Here is a 25908-nt window from a genome sequence, read left to right as displayed (position 1 = left end):
ATGCAAACACGATTTGCAAAGACCCAATAGTGATCTCCGAGGACAATGTGATTCACATTGCTTAGCACATATGCTTTACCGGGATGCTCGATGTCAAAAGACATGAGAAACGACCTAAGAAGTCGAAATGGTCTAATTACGGTTCAGTAATGAAACTGGCCGATTACTCCCATCCTATACATACAGGAAATATCACGCACCAAGATGCGTAGAATGTAGAACCTACAGTGAGGTTCACATCAGGGGGAGTAGTGCGTGTTGTACTCTTTTTCCTTCATCATGGTTTTGTCCCTCTGGGTTTTCCTGATAAGGTTTTAATGAGGCAACATGAAGCGTACTACGAATCATGTATGGTTATGGCATCCAAGGGGGAGTGTTATAAATCATGGAGTGGATTGCCATTAACCAGGCCCGGTCCAAGACCGGCCCAATACCTAGGAGATGGAGGGACGGCCGAAGCCTAGAGAGAGGAGAGAAAGAGCCGATTTCAGGAGAGAGAAAGACGGCCACAAAGCTTAGATCATTCCATTATTATGTTTTAGAAGTTTTCCTATTTCCTATTGGATTAGGATATGTACCCTTTCCTCTTTATCTTGTAATCCTTATATAAAGGAACCTCCATTGTTCATTAATAATAACATAGAAATATTCAGTCTCTAAACTCTCTAATTACAACATATACTTGCAAATTCCAATACTTTGTTATTATTCCCCGATAAACATGGTTTGCTATAGGGGTGGGCATATCGGTTTAGTTTAGTTCGGTTTAGTTCGGTTCGGTTTAGTTCGGTTCGGTTTAGTTCGGTTTGGTTTAGATTTAGTTTGGTTTTCTTTAAAAATCTATAAAAAAAAAACAATTTAAAGCTCGATGACAAAAATCTTAACCACGTCAAAGGAAGAAATACATAATAAGCAAAGAGCGGACTGTTTGTAATCTAATTAGCGTAACAAAGACTTGTAAGCATTCCAAAACCTATTAACTAAAAGACTATTTGCATCTGCCTTTTTGTTTTTATTGATCCTATAATAACTTTGTTACATAATTTAGAGAATGAAAATTGGAGAAGATGAATGAAACGACATGGCTACGATTTAGACGCTTATAGTTTTTAGGTTTTGTTTTCAGTACAATCTTTAGGTATTAGGATTATTTGAATCATGGATTTTTATAAAAATATATGGAAGTTAAGAAAAAATGAAAAACAAAACTTTAACTGAAATTTACAATATATTAAAATATATATATATATATATATATATATATTTATAGATAAAAATATATTAGATTATTGGTTTGGTTCGGTTTGAACCCAAACCAAACCAAACCATTCGGGTTGAGTAAAACATGAACTAATTGGGTTATGTAAAAAGCACGATTTGGTTTGGTTCGGTTTGGACCGGTTCGCGGTTTGAGTTTTTTGCCCGCCCCTAGTTTGCTATTAGATTCCAAAAATACTTGTCAAACCATAGTAGATCGTCTTTTATTGGGTCTGATGGGCTTGGTTTCTTTCATCTTGATTAAAACCAAACTTATACAAGTTAGGCCCATTATTTATCAAAAGTTTTCCGTTCGTCAGAAATAAAGCCCATCAGGCCCAGTGAAAGAAGATCACTAGGGTTTACGAAGAAGAAGAAAAAAAGAATAAGGAGGCGACGAGGAACTGCTGATCTAAGACCAAGAAAGAGAAAAAGGGTTAAGAAAAATGGACGCGAGCATGATGGCTGGACTCGATGGTCTTGCTGAAGAAGACAAAGCGAAAATGGCCTCCATGATCGATCAGCTTCAGCTACGTGATAGGTTCGTCTTCTGCATCTCTTATTTGTGTTTTTTTTTTCTTTCTTGAATTACAGATTCAACCGATAGATAGAAACTCGTTCCGTATTGATCTATATAGTCTTGGTTCTGGAAGCTGAGATTTGTTCCGTTCCATTTTTGTCTTTTTGCTGTCTGAAACTTTGAAAGCTTCACATGATTCTTATTTCGCAACCAGCTTTGAAACGTGTAGCTTGTTGTCTGAAACTTGAAGCTGATAATAAAAAGATCTCCTTAAAACCAGTTCAGCTAATCAAACGCTGCTTCTGGACGTTAATGGAACAACAATCTATATGCATTGGCTAGATCGATCCGTTTTGATTGTTTTTTTTTTGTTTTCTAGACCGTAACTTTGGTTGCTAAACTTTCAGCTTGAGGATGTACAATTCGCTGGTGGAGAGGTGTTTCGTGGACTGTGTGGATTCATTTACGCGCAAGACTCTTCAGAAACAAGAGGAGACTTGTGTTATGCGGTGCGCTGAGAAGTTCCTCAAGCACACGATGCGTGTTGGTCAGCGGTTTTCTGAGCTCAATCAGAACGCACCAACTCAAGACTGAAGTGTCTACTTCTGTTGGTTTGGTTTTTGGTCCGGTTTATGTGTTGGAACACGGAATAAACCGGTTTTTAGTGGTTTAGACAACTACTCAATACTGTTCTTTGAGAATGATACTCGTGTATTTTGAAGTTATTTTGTATCTGATTTCGAATATTAATCATTTCAAAAGGGTCGATGAATAATCATTTCATATCGGTATTCTAGGGACCAGACCATTATATTATGTTGGCTTTTTGTATGTACTGTGTTTTCAAGATCGACGGGATATATTGGGTTTGGATATACATTTTTCTTCCTCTTTCTTACTGTCTCTGTTTGCGCTTCTTCCTGTGGGGTCATTCCTAATGCTGCTGGTCATGGCGGGTTCTTGACTGTCTACGCTATCTTCTTGGGGTTGGGCATCTGCTTCCTGCACTCGTCTTGGTCTCCATATCCTTAGTATCCTTTAACTTATTCTAGTAGTCTTGTTGTTTAGCTTCAGGTTTAGTGTTGTTCTTATGCGTTTGGTACGATTTAGTATCCAGAGATTTTTGGATCCGTATAGTCATTAAATTTTAGTTTATTAGTTGTTGATTGGTTTCAGTTTTACATATTTTATATTTTAAAATATCCAAAGTTGAATATTATCTTAAACTCATCAATGTTACCAGAATTCATTACTTATTTGGTATGATTCATTTTGTTTGGTTGTTTGGATATCATACGAGACCTTTGAGTTTCTTCAAAATACAATTAGTTCAAATGCATCATGCACTCCATCTAGCCGCATGACTGTTGCCTCTCCACGTACGCTATATTGTGGTCATTGGCTGCGTGGTCCCTTTCTCACATGGCCGTAACTGAGCAGTTAGTACTCATTCCCTTTCAGTGGTTACAAGTTAAATTACAGTGGGGAGAGTCCACAAATTGAGTTAGGGTGCAAATACAAGGTTAAAACTATAATTAAGTAGGTAATGGTATAAAGTATATACTTTCATAACAAAATTAAGTATATGTTTTGTAACATTTGTATCTAGTATAGTCCTTAAATCCTTCTCTTTTCTAAAATTGAGAATGTCATTATAGAAAAAAGAATATATGTTAGTTTAAGTGAAAGAATCAATAAATCCAAAAATTGAAAACAATAAAGTGAATAACTTTGACATGTTTTACAAGGAAACATCTGAAACTATATTTTATTAGAAAAATGTCAATATACATTTTTAAGTCTAGGGGCAAGTGATAAAACAAATATATGTTTACCATCATACATTTCTTATATTAATTTAGTCTGAAACTTGACAATTTAATTTAGTCCACTACAAACATCGCCAAAGACATCAAACGAAAAAATATATATATATTTGGAGGCATAGTAAAAACCTGCTATCACTGATATTTTTGATGTTGTTGTGTTCTACTAACAACTTTTAGGTTTGACATTTACCTTAAACGTTTCTTATCTATTGTCATTTCACAAATTAACTTTTTAAATTTTCTAGTCTTTACATTTTTTTGCTTATCTTTTTTTCTTCGATATATTCTACCGGCTAATTCGCTGAATTCTAAGTCTAGACTAACCTCTGGAACTATAATACAACTGGTTAGTATAACGAATTTGTAACAAACTGATTATGGTATTTGGATGCAAATTAATTACGACGGTATTTCAGCCGCTAATCCATAGCTAATTTCTTACAGACATTCACAATTATGTATTTACTATAACAATATATATAGCCTATCGTTAATTAACGTGACTGTTCCGTAACTTTCCTACATATGTTTTGCCGTAGCTACAAAGGGAATGTGTCAGTATTGTCAGTATTAATCCAGATCAATGAACTACACATTCTTTGAGAATGGTCATTTAAATCTTTTTGTTTTGTTTTGTTTTGGTAAGAGTTCATTTAAAACTTGAAAGGTTGAAGGTCGTGATAATAATGGAAGGAGATGGGACACCAAATATATTCATGAAACACATCCTTTATTTAGTATAATATGACAATATTGCACTGTTTATTGTAAAACAAATTTATAAAAACATCTTTCATATTTGTATCTGCTTCAGCAAGATTTTGGTCTGTTGAATTTGACCACGCGCATATTTGTAGGTTGAACCGGCCTTGCATTTGTATTTGAATGCTGCAATTATTTTGCGAACACATATTAGTAAACATTTGTAAAACTCGTTTATGCCGTTTCTAAAATAAAACGGTTGTAAAACTCATGTTGTAGTACTTAATTCTCATAAAAGTACATTTATTTAAATAAAACTTACATCGTGAACAGCCACTCGGAGTAGTTTCACTTGGTTTCTTGCCACAGTCTTTACCTAAAAAATCACACAAATATATATAAAAGAGTCAATATGATGTAAATGGTCATGAACTAAGGGGAAAATACATGATAAAACATAAGTAAAAATAACTTGGAAAACAAGAGTTAATATATGGTATTGTAATTATACCTCTTTAACGACGGTCCAAATAACATTTTGGGTACAAGGAGGAATGGTAAGTGATCCAATATATCTATAATATTTTCTGCTCCCAAACTTAATTCCCCTGGGATCAATCATTCCTATATTTTTTTCCTCATTGGGGTCTGTCATCGCCGACAATTTATTTTCCAACTAACCAGAAAAAAAAACACAGTAAAGAAAATTGGTTGTAATAATTGTTATTTAGAAACTCAAATGTTTAATTAGTCACAGTTATGGAAGATCCATTTATACCAAGTTGAGAAAAGAGTCTGGCCTTCCGATTTTGTAAAGTACTGTGACTACAGCCAAGCTTCCGTTTAAGCTTTCGTGAACCATATGCAGTTCCAGAGCAAACCTACCATATTTAAGATAAAACAATTTAAAAATTGCACAAAAGAACTATTTTAAAAAGTCTTCAAATGTCCTTTGTATACCTTTTGTCTTCTAGCTATAAACGTCGCCACACATCTAATTCTAGCTTAAATCAAAGTATAAAAGTTGAAACAAAATAAATTTTCTATGAATCTTCATATATGTGCGATTTATAAATTAAAGAAATTCGTAAATGTGTTTCAAAATATTATTTTCCCCTCTATGGACTAATTATATATGTGCTTTAGAATGTTGCATACCTTCTCCCATTGATCGTATGCTCAGAGGGAGAATGCCAATGAAGCTGATGGAGTTGATATTCAACATTATTGATCCTAATACTACTTGACCCTTCTTCAAATCTCACCTGTCACAAAACAAATAGGAGAGTATATATATATAAATTCTGAAATTTAAAAATGAAGAACCAAGACTGCAGTTTTTTTTTTCTTTTTTTGGTAAAACAAGACTGTAGTTGACTCGTCATATGGACCCAGTCCATGATAGGGATCAAGTTCCACCATCTACGAAAATTGATGTGGTTCCACTGTAGACGTTTTAAATAGCAAACATACATGACTTTCAACATATCTTTGGGGGTAGTCCGAGATCTAGACAATATTTGTATTTAGGTTCTACAAAAAATGAGTGATCTATAAATGTGTAAATAATACCATCATGTCATGGCCTCTATTTCTGAGAGTGGCATTGGAAGGTTTGTAGTTTCTAGTAAGCCTTCCAAGATGTGAAACAATTCTAACTCTTTTGTGCATAAGATCAATTGGAGATTGCATCTTTCCTTTTCCGCACATTTTCCATTCCGGTTTCAGTTTCCCCCATTTCTCTGGTCCGTTCTCTTGATTCCGCACGTAGCTAAATTCACTTTCATCCTCTACATACATATCAACCAATCAAACGTAGTTAAAAATTTTCAAAATAGAAAAAATAAACTTGCAAGGAGTTCAATGAACCAGGATCAAATGTATATAGCTTACCAACTTCTCTTTGTGCATTCGAGCATGAAATCATGGTGACGATGATGGTGAGAAGTATGAATAAGAAGCATTGGATTGATGATTTATCCATCTTTGTTTTTCAAAGAGAGAGAGGGGAGATAGATGTCCGAGAGAGATATGAGTTGGATTAGTTGTGTGAGCAGAGATCCAAATAATCTTCCAGAATATATAGTGGGTGAGATAATACGTGCATTGGGATTTTAATGATTAGTCGTGCATGTCAAACGGCACGTTGGTCGTCAAGTTTTTTCCTCTTTAGTTTTAAATGATTTTTTGTTCCAATCGTGACGACAACTTTGGACCTTTCACAGTATTTTTATCTGTCCAGCTAGACATCACCTTTTATATAGGTTTTTATCACTTTTTCTTTTTGTCATTATCCAATTTGTTAATATGATTTTTTTTTTTATTTTACGAACATATCAAGTTAATGTATCCCTTGCACTTTATCTGTTAAATTTTATTCGATTCATTATTCGTTTTAATTCGATCGTAAAAATCTTGATATCTATAAACTTTTGAAATAAAGCAAAATTAAAAATGAAAATCCGTTAAAAACGAAATAAATAAAAAATACTAAAAGTTTAGGAAAAAGATCCACTATAATCCAGTGGATATATAAATACATGTATATCTTGATTAAATTTAGAATATTAAATGTATAAGTTTATATAACTATTATTCTAACAAGATTTTAACAAATTCTGTTCACAAAATCAAGAAAATAAAATAAAATATTTAGTTATCTTGATATCTATATTTTTCCGAAGCAAAACAAATTAACAAATAGATATCAGTAATATACAAAATAAATTAAAAATAATAAAAATGTTGCTAATATTTGCTCCATGCCCATCCCTACCACCTCTCCCCAGGCCCATGCAAAGTGAGCGACGGTGTATGGTACAAAATTTTATTAAGTCAGAGTATCTCCAAAAAAACATTCTATTTTGAAGTTTTTAAGATTTTATATTTGAAATTTAAATGTATTGTTCTTCAGAAGCAAAACTTTAAACTTAACTTCAAAACTATTTGTATTTTATACTATGGTTCTTATATTTGTCTTAATTAATTAAAATTCATAAAAAAGTTTACTAGCACATATAAAAAATATTACAACAATATTAATTAATAAAATATTATATTAAAATGCAAAAATTTAAATAGAAATAACATGATAAATATTAAAATTTAAGCAAAATACCCTAATATTCTACAAAATTATTTCCGTAATGCATATATGATCATCTAGTGCATTTTGAAGTAAAATGACTCTCTTTATTTTTAATTTATAGACTACGAGCTAAAAATTGTTGAAAACGGATGATATTAATACTTGTAAATACATAAGATATGGAAAAGAAAGTAAAAGAGAAGAATAAAATATTTCTAAAAGACTTAACTTCTATCGATGACATTAATACTCTTGAATATATTTGATCTGAACAAGAAAGAATCGTACGAAAAATACATCAAAAACAACAACAACAACCATCTTCGGTTACACAAAATTTGTTTGGACAATATTTTGGAGATTTTGGAGGTTCCAGATCAAATTTACCTGACTATTAGTATTGTTGAAATATTCAAATTTGTGTAATAGTTATGTCTTCATGTAATTTTTAAAAGCTTTTTTTTGTTAAGTTTCTTTTGTATATTGTTATTGTCTAAATCTAGTTTTATATATTTTAAATATTATTTTAAAATTGTATTTAATTTTATGCGTAAAAATTTAATTTATAAAAAAAATTGAAATATTTTTGAGATATAAAAATTTTGAGGATTAAAATGATAAATGAGAAAATATTTTTGAATCATAAGTGTGATGTGTAATTGTATGGAACAAAATGCAAACAAAAATATGAAACTTCAAATTTGTAATTTTGAGTAGTGAAACTTCAAATATAAAGTCCCACACTGAAGTTTTCAAGTTTTTTTTTGAGAGAAAAATCTTCATATTTGAAGTTATAAAGTGTTTTTTGGAGATACTCTTAGTGAATTTTTTTTATAAGGAAAAAATTTGGGTAACGTCTTTGTTGTTTTTAGATGCTAGTCATTGTTATTTTTGGTAGTTTAAGTTAAGCAATCATGTTTCTGAATGTGTCAATGGATGTTATGTACATAATCTAATTCAATTGTTCATAGTTTTTTTTTTGCTTTTGAATTGAAAAACAATTAGTATTATTCATTGGTTGGAACTTTGAATAAACAAGGCGCATTTTCTAGTATTGAGTAACAAGGCACACTTTCTAATATTGTGTAGAAGGCACATTTTCTAGTACATTTACAAAGTACTGTTGGAGTAAAACACCAAAGCGGCTTTCAGTTTTCATATCAATTGTTTTTATGTTATCGCTTACATACATGCCAGCATATTACCAGATTTAGACCTAAATCATGACATAAATTATGTTTTAATTATTGATTCGTTTTTTAGACAGACAAAACTTAAATCAGTTCATAACTCAATGATTGTGTACAACTCAATTCTCTTTAATTTATTCGTGCCAACACTTAAATTTGTTTTTATAATACAATATTATACATAATATCACTGACAAATCATTACGCGTTTGTAGCAAATTTATATTAGACTGCATGTTTCACTATGTTTTGGTGTGGTTGTTTGTACGCCAAAGAATATCAAAGAAATGTATAAAATAATAAATACAAAAGTCTCCATAATCTTTCTGACCTTAACGAACAGCTTTGATCGCATAAAAAAGAAAGTTGTTCGTTTGGTTGTTTGTACGCCAAAGAATATCATAGAAATGTATAAAATAATTCAAATACAAAAGTCTCCATAATCTTCCTGACCTTAACGAACAGCTTTGATCGCATAACCAAAAAAAAAGTTGTACGAGACAGCATAGATCCAAATAATCTTCCAGAATATTAATATCGACGTGTAGAATTTAAAATTTTGAAGACTATAAACATTTTCTAAAAACTTTAATAAAACATTTCTTCATAATTTGGGAATCTATGTTCACATACTAAAAAAACCTTGGCTATAGCCACAAAACAGATACAAAAGCTACTAAATAAAAAATGTGGATATTCTTAGTAAATTGTGGCAAAAGCCATAAAATTGCTATAAAATAGAAAAAATTAGCCACAATTTTGCCACAACTATTCTAATAAATATAGCTAACATTGTGGTTAATCTACAAAAACAAAAAATTGGTACGCCTTAGTCTAAGCCACAAAATATTTTTTTGTCATGAAATTTTTCATGACTATTTTAAAATAGCCACGATTTTGCTACAAAACTTTTTCGTAACTATACGAAACCCTATATACTCTAACATGCTTTTATACCCTAAGCTTTAAATATTAACGTTAAAACACTAATCTCAAAATTTAATCATTTTAAAGATTTAATCTCAAATTTTAAATCTAAATCTCTAACACCATACTCCAAACCCTAAACTCTATACATACATTTTTTTACCCCACATCATAAATCTAAACACTAAATCTAGTATTTTCAAAGTTAAACACTAAATTTTAAACATACACTTTGCAAATTTTATCTTTTAAATTTTTTGTCTCAAATATTATTTTAAATCCTAAACGTCATACTTTAAACCTTATATATATCACAACACTAAACTTTAAAACCAATAAATATATATTAACATAACTAACTCTAATATTTTAAATCTAATCTTTTGAAATTGAAGTTCAATTGAAGCTGTTCTTCAAGATTTCAAGTTATCTTTGATTGGGATTGAAATCACCGGCTTTCCACTTGGTTTTCACTTTAATCCCGTTGGTGGTGACTGAATGGATTTCATTGTTTTCCTGTTCACCTTTACACTCCTTAATAGGTTCAGTCTTTCTTCCTTAGGTTAGCCGATTTGGCGTTGAAGAGAGCATCTTCGCGTGGGAGTTGATAAGGTTTAATGGATTTGCTTCGTCGTTTATGGAGGGGATCAAGAAGAGTTGGCGTAAACGGTAAACTAGGTAACTCCGATCAGGTAGTCGCGGTTGAGGTGGAACTTGGAAAGCTTTCTCAAGTGACGACTGACGATCAACGAACCGGCGGTGTAGCTAGTGCAAGTTGTGGTCTTGCTGGTGTAGCTCCAGCATCAGTTCGTCATTCCACGCGGCGGCGCGTTCAGTCGCGTGCATCAGGTTCATTGCATGCAGAAGCTTTGAATGAATCGTGGCTTGCCTCTTCTTTCGACGGGCGCGTGGCAATCTGAAGTGGCACCCGATACGAAGTGGCATCCAATAGAGGAAGACATAAAATTATATTGGTCTTGGGCTTCTTTCGGACTTATTTGAATTTACGGTGTTGTATTGATGGGGGAATGAATTGTTGATTGTAAACTTGTTCTTGCCCATTGGGCTTTTAAATAAAACGAAGTCGACAAAAAAAGAAATTTAATTTATTATTTTTGTTAAACTATATATAAAGATTAATGAATAAAAAAGTGGTTATTTTTGATTGGTTGAAGTTGTTGTGGCAAGGATCACCCTTGTCAAAGTTCTAACCCAAAAAGGATTAAGAGTTAAAAGCTCTTTGGATTAATGCAGTAAAAGTCGTACCCTCAAAGCTGTAGGGTGGATCGATCCTATATAAAAACTTAACTAAACCGCCTCTCACATATCCTAATGAGGTCGGGATAATGACTAAAACGTGTATATCACGTAAAAAGAATAATACAAAAACAATAAGTAAAAGATGACAACCAAAGCCATTCTTTAAAAAGAACTAGGCAGCTACATCAGGTCACTCGGGCTAGAAAAAGATTTTCCTCGAATCTCCTTACGTACCTTCAATGGATCGCCCTTGCCTTTTAAGTGACTTAATAAGGAACTACAAACTTCATGGCCTGCACACTATCTCTTGTGAAGTCCGGAGCTATCCCAAGAGCGCGCGAGTTGTTGCTTGGCATTAAACCGTAAACAAGATTATCATGAAAGAAATCACAAAGCAACATGAAAGCAACAAGAAAGGCACATAAACTGCTATTCTCGTGTTTTGCCACTTGAAATGTGGGAAAGTGAACTCGAACCACCGTAGCGTCCATTTGTGCAAAACGATATGCAGGGATAACAACAACGAACTCAAAATTCATGAGACGCACGACGTCAAAAACTCTCTTTTTAACCGAGAGGTCAACATTAGCATGTCACTTGTACTGATATGGTCGGACAGAATACAACGTGCATAGTTTTGGATGTGGGAGAAAGAAGTTTGTTAAACCATGGAGGACATGGAAACGAAGACTCACCCTTGTCCATGATGATTAGGATCCAAAAATAACCCCTTGGTGACACATGTCTTGGAGGACCAACTGCAGTTTTCTTCACTCGCAGTTCAAGACTATCCCACCCCCAATTGAAACGTGCACCTCGTTACGTCACCGTCGAAGAGAATTTCGTGAGCGTTCTTGTTAGGTAATTTGCGTTGTGTTGATTTGAAAATATTAATCATGACACCACAAATGAGCTTACGATCCACTGATCTTGTTATAGCTCACACAACCAGAGAGAAGTTATTGCAAGGTGACGGCAAAAAAGAAAATATGGGAAAGTATGTAGCTGCTTCACAAACATGTTGATAGGCTGAGTTAGAAGAATATTCCAACAAGTAGCTTGATTCACAAGAAATGCAATTCCAACAAATAATTGCCATGAATATGCAGCCTAAGCCAGTTTGTGGACTATGTACAACCAGCCTGTGTACAACCTTGACTTTCCGCTTAGACACTCCCCACTGCAATTCAACTTGTAACCACTGAAAACAGTTTGTGTACTCGATCATACGCGTTTTGTTCAATTCATGCTTCAAATTCTTGTTGCAGAGATTTATGAAAATAATTTCAACTCTCAGAGAAAAACCATAAACAGAGACAAACTCGTTTTTTGATCTAATGACTGACATAAACATTGAATTCAAGTTTCACATGTTTGACCATTCTTTAACGCATGCATAGTAATGAAAAAGTAGTTTAGTTTCAGCTGTTTTTTACTTTACTAGTGATACAATAATGAGTAGGATGTGCAAAAACGTGGGAAAGATCTACATGATTAATGATCAATTAAAGATCAAATAAGCAATAATGAGTATGATGAACAAAATTGACATAGCTTGTGTCTACCTTATTTAGTAGACTCTCTCTCTCTGTTTGAGACACCTGACCTCTGCATAGGATGAAACAAAGCTTTAGAATTTGTTGCCGTAAGCATGTTTGTGGATTAAGAGCTTTGTTTTGCATTTACTGGACTTTTGCTATTTCAATTTAAAGCCTCATATACATTTAAAATCGGTGGATACCTGATTTCTCATCAGATCTCTCTTTATACACCAGAACATCAATAAGTGAAGTCACCAGCAGCTGCAGCATAGATATTAGACAGTAGTACTTGGTTTTATAGCCAGAGAGACTCATCATGACAGCTCAAATAAGAAACACAATGGATCTGAATCGACATTTGAGTCACAACATATCTAAAACAAGAGCACAACATACTAACCTGCAATATAGGATCTGGAACATGAGGCGTTCTCTTACCATAAGTGATGACTAAGAAAATCCGTGATGACTGAAAAAATCTGTGTGTCCCAACAATAGTTGCAAAAGCCACATACTCTCTGGATCATCTACAATTTCAGTTGTATCCCGTATTTGGCGTTTTGGCATGGAAGAAAAACGGATTCAAGAACAGTCTCCATTCTCGGTGATAAACCTTCAAAGCCGGTTGTATGATCAGCTTGCAATCTTCTTTCATCTGTAACCTTAAACCTTCATACCATTTTACACAATAATGCACTACATGATCACTAAACAATACAAAATCATATGTACCCTTAATTTAAGTCTGATGTGTCAACACCGGGACATTGCACTTACTTAATTATGGTGCTGATTCTTATTGATCAAAATCCGTTTTAACAGTGTTGATTATCACATTCAGGTTTTTTTGTAGTAAAAGCATGTAAATCCTCATTTTGGATCAGTTTCAGTATATGTATTTTTGGATAGATTACATTTATTTTTTATTTTTTTTTTGAACACCGGATAGATTACATTACAGTTTGAAATTTTGGGTTAGGAGAGAATGCTTCAAATTTCGTACCATTATAACCGGTACCGGTACAATCATTAAAGTTGGTAATAAAAACCGGGAATAGATTTATTCGGAGTCGGACCATAGAAAAAGTCAGAAACAGAGAAAGTGTCTCGTACTTTCTTCTTCCACACCAGTTCCGATCAGAGAAACGAAACTCAGAGGAGAGAGAGAGAGAGAGAGAGAGAGACAGGACAGGAGTGTTAGTAAATTTTCACTAGAAATATATCTCTGTAACTCTGTTCATCGCATGATCGTAGAGATCCAGATGCTCTAAATAGAAGAAGAAGAAGAAGAAGAATAAACCAGAGGAGGTAATTGTTGTGCGTAGCGAGGAGGAAGAGAGGAAGAGAGAAAGAGAGGGATGGGAGATGTGTGGACATGGATTATTTCATTCTTAATCCTTATCACTCTTGTCGGTTTCATCGTCTACCAGGTTCGATCCCATTCCCAAACTTTGGTTCTGTCGAGTCTTCTTACCTTTTAACAGCTTCAAGTGGTTGTTTAATTAATTAAGCTCTGTTTAGGTTGTAAAATGGTTTAGATCTTTATCATAGATCTCTAGACTAATCATATGTTTGGCTTGCAGCTTATATGCTTAGCTGATCTGGAGTTTGATTACATCAACCCTTACGACTCTGCATCAAGAATAAACTTTGTGGTATTACCTGAGTTCTTTCTTCAAGGCTTCCTATGTTTTTTCTACCTCGTTACTGGTCACTGGTTCATGGCACTACTTGGCGTCCCTTATCTCTACTACAACTTCCAACTGTGAGTCTCTCTCTCTTGACTTTTTTTTGGAGCAAATTTCATTGTCCAAAGCTGATTCTGATGTGAAAGAGTATGTATTTGTTTTATATGTTAGTTACTCGAAAAGACAGCATTTGGTAGACGTGACAGAGATCTTCAACTTGCTTGATTGGGAAAAGAAGAAACGGCTCTTCAAGCTCGCCTACATGATCCTCACTCTCTTCCTCACCATTTTCTGGTAAAAATAACCTCAAAAAATTCAGATTAAAAACAGACAGATTTGACTTATGTTTTAAATTCTTTTTTTTTTTTTTTAAGGTTAATCTATTCAACACTGGACGATAACGAGGACTGAAAGCAACATACAAGCCCGGTGCGACATGAAAATAACGGTTTATCATATATGTTTATTACTAAAGAGTATGTTGTTAGTGTAACCATATTTTAGTCTGTAGTGAACATTCTTCTGATCTTGGGGTGATGATCAAAGTTTAAGTGTTAACATTACATTTGGAACCCTCTACCTTGTTCAGAGTTTTTTTTTTTAATTGTTTAGCTGCAAATTAATCTGAATTTCCAAACGAAATTAACAAATTCTTAACTTGTATGAAATCAAAGGTTTAGATATTATTTGATCTCTGCCTTATTGTTGGTTGGATACAAACCGCGCACTGATCTCTCTTAATAGCATTTGCATAGTTAATCAAAGTTCTTCTATTAGGTCTATTCGACTTTGTCTAAAGATGTGTACTTCTATATAAAGCAATCCAAGTCCAAAGTTATCTAATTTGAAACTTAAACCAAGAGATCAAAGTTGGTATTGTCTGACTCAGTGATGCAAAAGAATGGTTGGTTAATAATTGGTTTCCACATTTTTCCAACAACTAGATTTGTGGAAATACACATTTACATTTATTATATGATGACCATTTATCACTGACTTGTAATATATTGTCCCAAGTAGCTATCGATCTTGTTAGAAATAAATATGTGGGCAACACAAAGTGGAAATTTCCACAATCTAAAGAGTCGAGCAATGTGACTTTGCCTCTTATCATCGTTTATACTTTATATTATATATATTCTTAAAAGTTGTTTTGGCTACAAAACCAAATCATACATACCAATTTTCTTCTTCAGTATCTTGTTTTTGTTTCAAGTCTTTTCTTTTCCCAAATGGTGAAACCGTGTTTCCATGTTTCTTCCATCTCATGTTTCTTATGTTGTCTCTTTGTGTCCAGCTTCTTTATCAACAATCTTGTTTCTCTACCGTTTACTCGTCCTGGCCATATTGAGATCCTTTTAGCTTTTAAGAACAAGTTTCCAAACTTCAAATGTGATTTCAAAAAGTTGCCTTACTCAAAACAAATGACAAAATCTTGGACCAACAAAGGTGCTATGTCCTTTGATGGGGTTGTATTTGATAGCGAGACTAGTGTAGTGACGGAACTAAACCTAGGTGGTGCATGTCTCAGTGGCACTCTTAGTGCTAGCAGTAGCCTTTTCAGATTCCACCACCTCAGGTATCTCGATCTTCTTACAACTACTTTGACTCCTTCTCATCCCTCCTCGAACTTGGCAAACTCACAAACTTAGAGTCCTTGGCTCTTTCTCATATGGGTTTAGCCAGTGAAATTCCATCATCATTCAGTAGCCTAAAACGCCTGTAGTACTTGACCCTTTCCTGTAACGAGCTGATTGGCAGTTTTTCTCCTCTACTAAATTTGTCAACGCTCTCTTATTTATCTCTTTCCAATAATCACTTTTGTTGGAAATATTCCTTGTTCTCTACTCACCATGCCTTTACTTTCAAGACTTAATTTGAGCTGTAACCATCTATCGACTATATTGATACTATTAATTGCTCTTCATCATCTAAGCTTGAAAATTTATACTTTAGCAATAACTTCCTCAGTGGTCGAATCCTAGAGCCTCTCTCAAAATTAACCAACCTCAAGTACCTCGACCTATCTTTTCAAAACACAACCTACCCAAGCAGTTTTGTTTCCTCGGGCTTCAAGTCTTTAGAGTTACTAGATCTTTCTGGAAATGCTATATCAAGGCTTAATACCGGATCCCCAAATTTAAAGCTACTAGCCTTGGATAATTGCAGCATCGACAAGTTCCCCCAAATTTATTAAAAACCTACAAAAGTTATCAAATAACAGTTTCACAGGAGACATACCTCTTTCATTGTGCAATCAAACCTACCAAGGCGTCCTTGATCTATCTCACAACAACTTCAGTGGTTCATTTCCCCGATGCTTGAGTAACTCAGTAGAATATCTGAATCTCCGAAACAACAATCTCATTGGGAGACTTCCCGACATATTCGACAAAACTGGCTCACTAAGAGCACTTGACGTTAGCCACAATCAAATAACTGGGAAGCTTCCGAGGTCTCTTACAAATTGTACAAATCTAGCTAGAAGTTCTAAACGTGGAGAGCAATAGGATTGCTGACACCTTTTCATTTTGACTGAAGGATCTACCGAGTTTACAAGTAATTGTCCTAAGATCAAACATGTTCCATGTCCCATGGTCCAATCTATTCCCCTCAACATGCTCTATTATTTTCACAACTTTGGATAGTTGACATATCGCGTAACAAATTCACCGTAAGCCTACCATAAGATTACTTTGTCAATTGGAGTACACCTTTGATCAGTACACCTCAAGAGGAAAGAGAGAAACTGTACATGGGAGATGATTACTTTTATAGGTATTACCCTTCCATGTATTTGAGAAACAAAGGAATAAACATTGGAGCTGGAAAAGATCCTTGTGACCTATACATCCATTGATTTCTCCGAAAACAAATTTGGAGGACAGATTCCAGAATCTATAGGCCTTTTGAAGTTTCTTATTGTGCTCAACCTATCCAACAATGATTTCACTGGTCATATTCCATCTTCTTGGGCTAAACTCACGAGGCTCAAGTCACTAGGTGTATCTCGAAACCAACTTTCTGGAAAAATTCCACAGGAGCTAGCAACCCTCTCGTTCTTGGAAGACATTAACATGTCACATAACAAACTCTCGGGAATGATACCGCAGTGCACACAATTTGGAGGACAAAATAAATCATCTTTTGGAGGGAATATCAGTCTTTGTGGTCTTACTCTTCAAGAGAGTATCTTCAGGGACAAGGCACAATCAAACCTCCAAAGCAAGAACAAGTGTTGAACTGGAAAGCAGCGGCAATAGGCTATGGCCCTGGAGTCTTGTTTGGATTGGCGATTGGACAAGTGATATCTTGCATATTTCCATTGTGTTATCCATTCACCCATGTGCATTTTGAAAATATAGACTAGGATTTAGCCATGTTTAGGTTGCATTTTGCATACATGAGTCCTTATCAGGTATTGGAGTACCACATAGAGTTCTTGGAGACATTTGGGTGCATTTGGAGCTCAAAAGAGGTGATAAAAGTGATCATTGGACAAGCAGTGCATGAGAGCGACCTCACCGGAGCGACACCGTGAAGTCGCTGTGACACCCTTTCAGAGCGACTTGGCCAGAGCGACACCCCGATGTCGCTCGCGTCTCCATCGCTCGGAGGCACGAGAGCGACTTGGCCAGAGCGACACCATAAGGTCGCTCCAGCTGGGAGCGACGTGACCGGAGCGACACAGCGAGGTCGCTCGCGAAGAGCGACCCGGAGCGACGTCTCGCAGCGACCCCTCCAGGTCACTCCCGAAGCCTGGAGCGACCTCTCGGAGCGACTACTGGAGGTCGCTGCGCGCCTTCTGTTTGCTCGAATTCATTTCTACTCAAGGGCCTTTTGGTCATTTTATTATGCACGTTTTTACTTCTGAAAACCTATGTTTTAAGTACCTTTGGCAGCCACCAGATAGATTATTTAAGTTCATCTCTTGAATCATCTCTGTACATCTAGTTATTGCAATTCTGTGTTTTCCAATTCGTTGTTGTATCCCTCTGTATGATTAATCTGAAATCCAAAATGGGTTTAAGAGGAGTCATGAAGGGTAGTGAGTAATCACCATTTGAATTCATGGGTTAGGAAGATTAAGGGTGATTAGGTTAGAGGTAGGATGTTTTAGTGTAGATCATTCCAAAACCTTGCTAGTAGAGTAATCATAATGTATCTTCTGAGTTAGCTTCTCAAAAGTTGATTTTTAGGCATTTCCCACCCAAAAGGTGTTTGATGAAATGCCTGAAACAACCCTTCTAAGCTTTTAGCATATTATGCCAAAGACATTTGTTGTTAGAAGTGCTAAGATAGCCTTAGACCTGTTAGTAATGATTGCTTCCATATTATTCAACCGAAGACATTTGTTGTTTGAAATGTGTTAGTAAATGAACATTCATCTAGACATAGAGTTTGTTTAGGATCGTGTCTAAGCTTAAGGTTGTTAGTTTGATTGTTCGTCTGCCATCCTTAGTTCGAAACTTGATCACCCAAGGTCTAATTCCTATGCCCATGAGTTCTCATTTTCCTTAGTTAAGAAAGTCAACTCATTTACCGTTTTTATTATTCTGAAACTGAATTAGTATTAATCACTAGTTTAGAAAACCCTTAAAATCATCGGTTGCACTTAGATTAAGTAAGTACTTGCATTCTCAGTGCTTGAAATCCCTTAGAATTGGTTCGACAATCATTTATACTACAACATTTGTCTTAGGAGCCTTGAAAACTCTTAATATCAACAAGTACTTTTTTCGTACAAACCAGTGTTGTTCTTCAAGTTGTTTTGCCTTTAAAATTGCATTTGGTTTGTTGAAATAAGTATATCGTCTTTTTGTTACCGTTCCGACATTGATATGTATGTGTGTGATATCGATAACTTGTTATCTCATGAAATGAAAGTCAGCCGTGGTTTTTATTTTCCAATTTCATTACTTATGTGTTGATCATTCATCCCTAATTAAATAAAATTGGTACTCAATTTTTCGTTACAAAAACATAAAACAGAGGGGTTCTACTCTGTTCTTCTTCAAAGACTGTTTACTCGGCTATTTTATTTGCCTGGATCTGGTGGAGAAATTTGGAGTTTTGACCGATTTATTGATTAATTTTAAAACTCAGTTGGTTATCGTTACGCTCTCATGTTACATTGAGATAGATTTGTATATATTCGATCATCATTTGTGTCTACTAAACACACGATTGGCGCAATTTAAGTGTTCAGAACTCAAAGAACCAGAGTCATGAAACCAAGATTGAATCACGTCAGTGTCTAACAAGTAACAACCAAACTTAAGTACCACACCACAACAATTTCTTCATAACAGGGCGAAAGTAAAACAAGATTAATGAAAACATCAAACAAACAGTTTCTCTGCTCTCCATCCACTGTAAACGCTTGCAATGTAATCTTCAATCCTATTCGTCAAGGTATCATCATCATCATCACCCTGCTCATGATCATCATCATCATGGTTTTCAATACCATCATCACCATCATCTTCATTCCACTGGCTATAATGTTCATTATCATTCCATATATCGCCTTCATAATCAAATTCATGAAAACCACCATAATAGCTAAAAAAATCAACATCATTACCATAGCAATATTTTGTGAGAGAACAACAATCTTTGTTCTTGTCTATGGTGTAATTATCAAGCGTAGTACTGTCTTCTTCAAACGTGCACAGAACATTAAAATCTTGGGCTTCTTTATTAACAAAGCGATTACTATGGATGATAAACAAGAAAAGGATCAAACTGAGGAAGAAAAAAATAAGCAGAGGGTTTGATGGAGTTGGAGGGTTATCGAAATATCTCAAGAAGAAAAAAAGCATTAGTGTTGAAAGAGTTGTTCTCCAGATGATCTCCATGCCATTGATTATAATGTTGAACATCTTATTCAGAGTCCTATCTATATCAATAAAAGATGAGTAGCTTTCCAGGAAAAACAGAATAACTTTCCATGAATTCTGCTAAGACAAATGAGTGGAAAAGTCTGTTGTGTGAAGTCATTGTAAAACTTCCAAGCACAATATTATAATATTCTAAGTATATGTTATTATAGAGCACTTATGACTGTTTCTCGATGCACAAGTTATAGCAATGTGTGTAGATTCTTGAGAGGGAAGTTTAAGATACTTGAGTAAAAAAATTGAGTTGAAGCTATGATCGTGACAGTTGACAAGTCTGCTCATTTATCCTTCTTTTTGATATAACATTTTAAGTTAGTTTTGTAAGAAAAACTAAGTAAAGAATCATTCGTTCACATCCATACAATTTGCCAAGTGAGATTGTATTTGATTTTTCTTTGAAATTAAAATGAATTATTCAAAGTAGTTTAAGAAGTCAATGTTGCTTGAACAAAAATAATGTCAACGTTTAAATTAAGAAGATAATATCTTTCATATTTCTAGATAGTAGTATTATATCAATAAGTAAAAGCAAAAGAAATAGAAATAATTCGTGAGACAGTTGGTTGATATATTGTGTTTTTGGCACACTATATGTATGTCTTATTAATAGTTTTCAAAGTTTTATCGAGTCTTTTTAGTTCATTTGAGTCATTACAAGTCTCGAGTTGCATTGGATGAGAGATAGACCAGATGGAAGGAAAAAAGAGAAAAGGAGTGTGAATTAGAGTCTTTTGCGCTGAACAGTCGACCGGAGCAGCCTGAGTGCCTGCTCCAGCGGCAGAGATAAAAAAGGAAGTTTCAAAATATTTCGGGATTTGCCCTAGATTTCATATTTTTCCCTATAGCCGTCTGTGGCTCCTATATATATAGTCTCCTATTTATTACTTTAGACCTACCTTAATTTTTACACAAGAAAAGATCTAAGATAGCTTTGATTTTTGAACGAGAAGACATCATCTATCTCCTAGAGAAGATTATCCTGAACCCTCTGATTTCTATTATCTATTATATGCAGTATTATTCAGAAATCATGCTTCTCTGTTCTTGTGTTATGTCTGAGTAGTCACCGAGTTAGTTTAGGGTTCTAGGGTTTGGATTCGTGAGCTGAAGTATAAATAAGTCATCTTAAGATTGTCTACATTCATATATGTTCTTATTGCTTGCATTGAACCGATCACTTAGTGCATGAATTAGGGTTAATCAATTTAGCTAGCCGTTAATTGATAACTTGATATGATTTGAATGAGCTTTGCATCCCTAGTCAGCGAGAGTAGATATTAGGATGTATTGTGAACATATCGGACTTGATCTCTAAGGCTTGCTAGCGCGTCTTGATCCAAACGAGAGTTTAGGCATCAAGACCGACTTGCAAATGAATCAATACCACGAGAGTGGGTTGATTCAACCTGAGTGATCCGAGTTTAGATTTGTTATAAGCTGAACTTGAATAATTGCTTGGCTTGCGATTTCCATACCGGAAGAAGAAACCCTAGACTAGCGCCTTTAAATCAATTCAAAACAACTTCATCTTGTTACTAGTTATTTACGTTATTGACTTCTTTAAAAAAGCCCACTTTGTTTTAGCTTAATTCTGATCCCATAAAGATAAAGTGTGAACTGGTCCTCTGGAATTGAATATAAAGATATTACAACTACACTGTTAACTTGACAGTAGACAAAGATCTAATTTTAGTGTATCAAGTTTTGGCGCTGTTGCGACGGGGACCAGCTTTTTACCTTAATTTTTTGGTTATTTATTTAGTCTAAAACCTCTAACTTGTTTAACCCTCTTTTTGCAGCGAATGACCCAAGTGCATGACCAGTAGATATATTCGGAGCAATACACAATGGGACTTAATTTTGCTTACAAATCAGGAACTCGCAAGCTTAGAAAGAACCAACCGTCAACAAAAATCAATTACTGCCACAATGGCCGACTTTGGCACTCTAGAACAGATGCAGCAGCAGATGCAATAGATGCAAGAGTTGCAGCAAACAATCGCAGCGCAGCAACTGGCTGCACAGCGGGAACCACCTGTCCCAATTGGTGAGAGGAACCTACTGCGTAACATCCCTGCTACGCGCTCTTCTATCGCTCCACCACCATGTCAAAGGGCAAACTTTGAGATAAAACCCGACATGATCAATCTTTTCCAGAGAAAGATGTTCCATGGACTGTCAGCTGAGATACCAATGGAACACATTGAAGCTTTTGAAGAGATATGCAGTTTCACTCGTGCAAACGGCGTCCCACCCGACTACATCAAATGCATGTTGTTTCCATTTTCTCTAGAGGACAAGGCTTCATGATGGCTTAAGTTATTACCTACAGGTTCCCTAACTTCTTGTGAACAGGTTAGAGCAGCTTTCTTGGGCCACTTCTACACGAAAGCCAAAACAACTGCCCTAAGGAACAAGATCTCCTCCTTCAAGCAACTCGCTAATGAACCTTTCAATGAAGCGTGGGAATGGTTTAATGATACCCTCGGAGAGTGTCCTCATCACGGGTTTGACGATGACCATGTACTAGGAATCTTCTACGATGGTGTAGAATGGGAGTTCCGCAATGCTCTAAATGCAGCGAGCAATGGAGATTTCATGACTCAAACCACAGAAGGAGCTCACGCGCTAATAGAGAACATGGCAGCTAGTTTGTCCAACAAAAACGAGGAGACTGACCGTTCCAAGAAGGTGAACAGCATGGACACTAGGAAGATTGATGACCTCGCCGCTAAGGTCGATCTGCTGCTCAAGAACAATCAGAATCAGATCTATGTCAAGGAACAACCCGCATCTGTTCTCATACAAGACCAATCCGGACAACTCCAACGACCGATCTCAGGGAAATCAGTTCCAAAACACTGGATATCAGAAGCCATACCTTCAGAATCAAAATCAGAATGGAAAGATGTTCATCCTCAGCCAAGCACAAAATTAGTTCCAGAACAGGCAGAACAATCCGCAAGCTACTCCAGCAACAGCGAGCGGTCCGCCAGATGAACTGAAGGGAATGATGCAACAACTTTTGCAAGGTCAGCAGATTCAAGGAAAAGCATTGAACCAGGTCACAACCGAGATCAACACTCAGATGGACAACATGTTCACGGAATTAAATTCCAAATATGATGTTGTGGCAAGCCACATAAGGAAGATGGTTGTCTAGATTGCTCAAACAGCTGAAACGATCAAAAGGCAACAAGGAACACTCCCTGGGAAAACAGACAAGAACCCCAAGAATTGTAACGCAGTCAAGCTGAGAAGTGGAAGACATCTCCCATATCTTGTCCCCAGAAATCTCACTGCTAAAGAGAAGGGAAAACAGAAACAGGGAGAACAACCTGAGGATGTCTTGGACGACGAACAAGACGCAGAACAACCAGCTGTGATAGAACCAGTAGCTCTTACGACGCCAGATCGGCATGTTCCTGCTCGCGTCTACATTCCAAAAGTTCTCTACCCAGTCCCTGCTAAGAAGTCACGTAAGAATTGGCAAAGAGATGAAGTGCAAGAAGATGCTAGAGGAGTTGAATGTCAAGTTATCTCTCATGAACGCAATTCAGATGATTCCCTCAATGCGCAGTCTTGTGAAAGGGCTGATCTCTGGGAAGACCTCTGGGAAGACCTCTGCAGACAGCGATATCAAGATGGTCTCAAAAGAATGCAGCGCAGTCCTTCAAAACAGAACAGTCAGGAAACAGGAAGATCCTGAAAAATTTGTTCTCTCGGTTCAGATTGGAAAAACATTTTTCGTCTTTTCCTTAAGTGATTTAGGTTCCAGTGTGAATCTCATGCCCTACTCAGTTGCAAAACGTATGGGACTAACCAACTTCAAGACTACTAGGATTCGTTGGTGTTCGCGGACAGATCAGTCAAGCTGTCAGTAGGTGTTCACGAAGTCCTGCAAGTGCAAATTGGCAACACCACTGTTCCGGCGGACTTCGTGGTCCTAGAACTTGGAGATGAACCGAAAGACCCTCTCATTCTGGGCCGACCCTTCTTATGCACAGCTGGTGCCATCATTGATGTGCGTAATGGGAGGATTGATCTCCAACTAGGAGATATTGTGATGAAGTTCGAGATGGACGAGCTGCTAAAACGGCCTATGCTAGATGGTCAGAACTTCACGATTGACGACGAGAACACCGCCTTGACCCCTCAACAAGGGATGATTGAAGAAATTCTAGCAGATGATCCTTTGGAAGTGGCTCTGATACGAGTAGAGTCTGAACAGAACACGTGCAACATTGATGCTGATGGTACAAAAAGATGCTAGACTCGAATGAAAGTATTGAGAAGACAATCGCTTTTCTAAGTCTGGGGGAGACGAGCAATCAGATTTCACCAGAAGGAGCAACTGCTCCTAAAAAGCCGAACAAACCGACCAGCCTGCTCGATGTCCCCTGGAGCGAAATCAAGGCCCAAAAGATCGAATTAAAGTCCCTTCCGGCGGGACTCAGGTATGCGTTTCTTGGACCTAATTCAACATACCCTGTCATTGTGAACTCTGAGCTTAATAATGTGGAAATTGCTAAACTATTGTGTGAATTGAGTAAATACCGCAAGGCAATAGAATATTCGTTAGAAGATATTCCCGGTATTTCACATGATTTATGCATGCATAGAATACACCTAGAAGATGAATCGATGACTTCTGTAGAACATCAGAGGCTGTTAAACCCAAATATAAAAGATGTTGTTAAGAAAGAGATAATGAAACTTCTAAAAGCTGGTGTAATCTATGTGATTTCTGATAGTAAGCCGGTTAGTCCTGTTCATGTAGTTCCAAAGAAAGGTGGGATTACTGTGGTTGCTAATGAAAGGAATGAATTGATAATTACTAGGACAGTAACTGGCCACCGTATGTGTATTGATTTTCGAAAACTAAATACGGCCACACGAAAGGATCACTTCCCACTTCCATTAATTGATCAAATGCTTGAGAGATTAGCTAACCATCTATATTACTGCTTTTTAGATGGTTATTCAGGTTTCTTTCAGATTCCCATTCACCCAGATGATCAGGAGAAGACAACTTTCACATGTCCCTACATAACTTTTGCCTACAGGAGAATGCCGTTTGGGTTATGCAACGCTCCTGCGACATTCCAGCGGTGTATGATGTCTATTTTCACTGACCTAATTGAGGACATAATGGAAGTTTTCATGGACGACTTTAGCGCCTATGGGAACTCCTTTTCTGTCTGTTTGTCAAACTTGTGCAGGGTCCTTCAGCGGTGTGAAGAAAAATATCTCGTTTTGAATTGAGAAAAGTGTCACTTCATGGTACGAGATGGAATTGTTCTCGGTCACAAAATCTCAGAGAAAGGGATCGAAGTGGACAAAGCAAAGATAGAAGTGATGATGAGCTTATTACAACCTCCAAACTTAGTCAAAGGAATCAAGAGTTTCCTCGGACATGCTGGTTTCTACAGAAGATTCATCAACGACTTCTCCAAAATCGCAAGACCACCCACTCGTCTGCTTAGCAAGGAGACAAAATTTGAGTTCGATAGCGATTGTTTTGCAGCCTTCCACACGATCAAAGGAGCTCTAGTCAGCGCACCCATCGTGCAGCCACCAGACTGGGAGCTCCCCTTCGAGATCATGACGGACGCAAGCGATTTTGCGGTTGGAGCTGTGCTAAGCCAACGAAGAGATAAGAAGCTTCACGTGATCGATTATGCGAGCAGGACACTAGACGAAGCTCAATGTCCCTATGCAACTACAGAAAAGGAACTTCTAGCAATTGTCTACGCCTTTGAAAATTTCTGATCCTACCTAGTTGGCTCCAAGGTGATAGTGCACATGGATCATGCAGCATTGAGGTATTTGCTGATGAAGAAGGATGCGAAATCAAGGCTACTCCGCTGGATCTTATTGCTCCAGGAATTTGACCTAGAAATCAAAAACAAAAAGGGCATTGAGAATGGCGTTGCAGATCACCTCTCCAGATTGAAGATAGATGAAGACACAACACTTGATGACATCCTTCCGATCTAGCAC

At 36.1% G+C, this 25908-nt stretch overlaps 5 protein-coding genes across 5 annotated transcripts; 3 read left to right on the top strand and 2 right to left on the bottom strand.

Annotated features, from left to right (window-relative positions):
- Positions 1-1613: 1613 nt before the first annotated feature.
- LOC106316005 (mitochondrial import inner membrane translocase subunit TIM9) lies at positions 1614-2608 on the top strand. Its single transcript, XM_013753862.1, has 2 exons — positions 1614-1798; positions 2185-2608. The coding sequence occupies exons 1-2, from the start codon at positions 1704-1706 to the stop codon at positions 2369-2371; spliced, it is 282 nt and encodes a 93-aa protein (XP_013609316.1). The 5' UTR covers positions 1614-1703; the 3' UTR covers positions 2372-2608.
- Positions 2609-4359: 1751 nt separating this feature from the next.
- Positions 4360-6344, bottom strand: LOC106316912 (alpha carbonic anhydrase 2-like). Its single transcript, XM_013754776.1, has 7 exons — positions 6202-6344; positions 5881-6098; positions 5467-5573; positions 5087-5189; positions 4820-4984; positions 4631-4684; positions 4360-4494 (listed from the first exon to the last, which is right to left on the bottom strand). Exons 1-7 carry the CDS (start codon positions 6290-6292, stop codon positions 4417-4419), a joined length of 816 nt encoding a protein of 271 aa, XP_013610230.1. The 5' UTR covers positions 6293-6344; the 3' UTR covers positions 4360-4416.
- A 7076-nt stretch (positions 6345-13420) lies between these two features.
- LOC106316017 (protein cornichon homolog 3) lies at positions 13421-14602 on the top strand. Its single transcript, XM_013753877.1, has 4 exons — positions 13421-13744; positions 13898-14079; positions 14174-14296; positions 14377-14602. Exons 1-4 carry the CDS (start codon positions 13673-13675, stop codon positions 14411-14413), a joined length of 414 nt encoding a protein of 137 aa, XP_013609331.1. The 5' UTR covers positions 13421-13672; the 3' UTR covers positions 14414-14602.
- Positions 14603-19293: 4691 nt separating this feature from the next.
- Positions 19294-19887, bottom strand: LOC106317548. The gene has a single exon (XM_013755349.1). The coding sequence runs from the start codon at positions 19885-19887 to the stop codon at positions 19345-19347; it is 543 nt and encodes a 180-aa protein (XP_013610803.1). The 3' UTR covers positions 19294-19344.
- A 1995-nt stretch (positions 19888-21882) lies between these two features.
- On the top strand, positions 21883-22905 carry LOC106314341. Its single transcript, XM_013752228.1, has 2 exons — positions 21883-22206; positions 22261-22905. The coding sequence occupies exons 1-2, from the start codon at positions 21883-21885 to the stop codon at positions 22903-22905; spliced, it is 969 nt and encodes a 322-aa protein (XP_013607682.1).
- Positions 22906-25908: the final 3003 nt, after the last annotated feature.

This window comes from Brassica oleracea, chromosome C9, assembly GCF_000695525.1.
Source record: "Brassica oleracea var. oleracea cultivar TO1000 chromosome C9, BOL, whole genome shotgun sequence".
Taxonomy (NCBI): domain Eukaryota; kingdom Viridiplantae; phylum Streptophyta; class Magnoliopsida; order Brassicales; family Brassicaceae; genus Brassica; species Brassica oleracea.
The sequence above is the reverse complement of the archived record's forward strand: the minus strand, read 5'-3'. Positions and strand labels throughout refer to the sequence as shown.

Bases quoted from the DNA above. Each gene is read 5' to 3' on its own strand.
- LOC106317548 (XM_013755349.1), bottom strand. From the start codon at position 19,887: ATGTTCAACATTATAATCAATGGCATGGAGATCATCTGGAGAACAACT.
- LOC106316912 (XM_013754776.1), bottom strand. From the start codon at position 6,292: ATGGATAAATCATCAATCCAATGCTTCTTATTCATACTTCTCACCATC. The intron at 5,574-5,880 runs GTATTATTTACA...GTTTTGTGACAG, and splicing joins ATAGAGGCCATGACATGATG to GTGAGATTTGAAGAAGGGTC. The intron at 4,685-4,819 runs GTATAATTACAA...GTGATTTTTTAG, and splicing joins TTTGGACCGTCGTTAAAGAG to GTAAAGACTGTGGCAAGAAA.
- LOC106316005 (XM_013753862.1), top strand. From the start codon at position 1,704: ATGGACGCGAGCATGATGGCTGGACTCGATGGTCTTGCTGAAGAAGAC. The intron at 1,799-2,184 runs GTTCGTCTTCTG...CTAAACTTTCAG, and splicing joins CAGCTTCAGCTACGTGATAG to CTTGAGGATGTACAATTCGC.
- LOC106316017 (XM_013753877.1), top strand. From the start codon at position 13,673: ATGGGAGATGTGTGGACATGGATTATTTCATTCTTAATCCTTATCACT. The intron at 13,745-13,897 runs GTTCGATCCCAT...TTTGGCTTGCAG, and splicing joins TCGGTTTCATCGTCTACCAG to CTTATATGCTTAGCTGATCT. The intron at 14,297-14,376 runs GTAAAAATAACC...TTTTTTTTTAAG, and splicing joins CTCTTCCTCACCATTTTCTG to GTTAATCTATTCAACACTGG.
- LOC106314341 (XM_013752228.1), top strand. From the start codon at position 21,883: ATGCAAGAGTTGCAGCAAACAATCGCAGCGCAGCAACTGGCTGCACAG. The intron at 22,207-22,260 runs GCTTCATGATGG...TCTTGTGAACAG, and splicing joins CATTTTCTCTAGAGGACAAG to GTTAGAGCAGCTTTCTTGGG.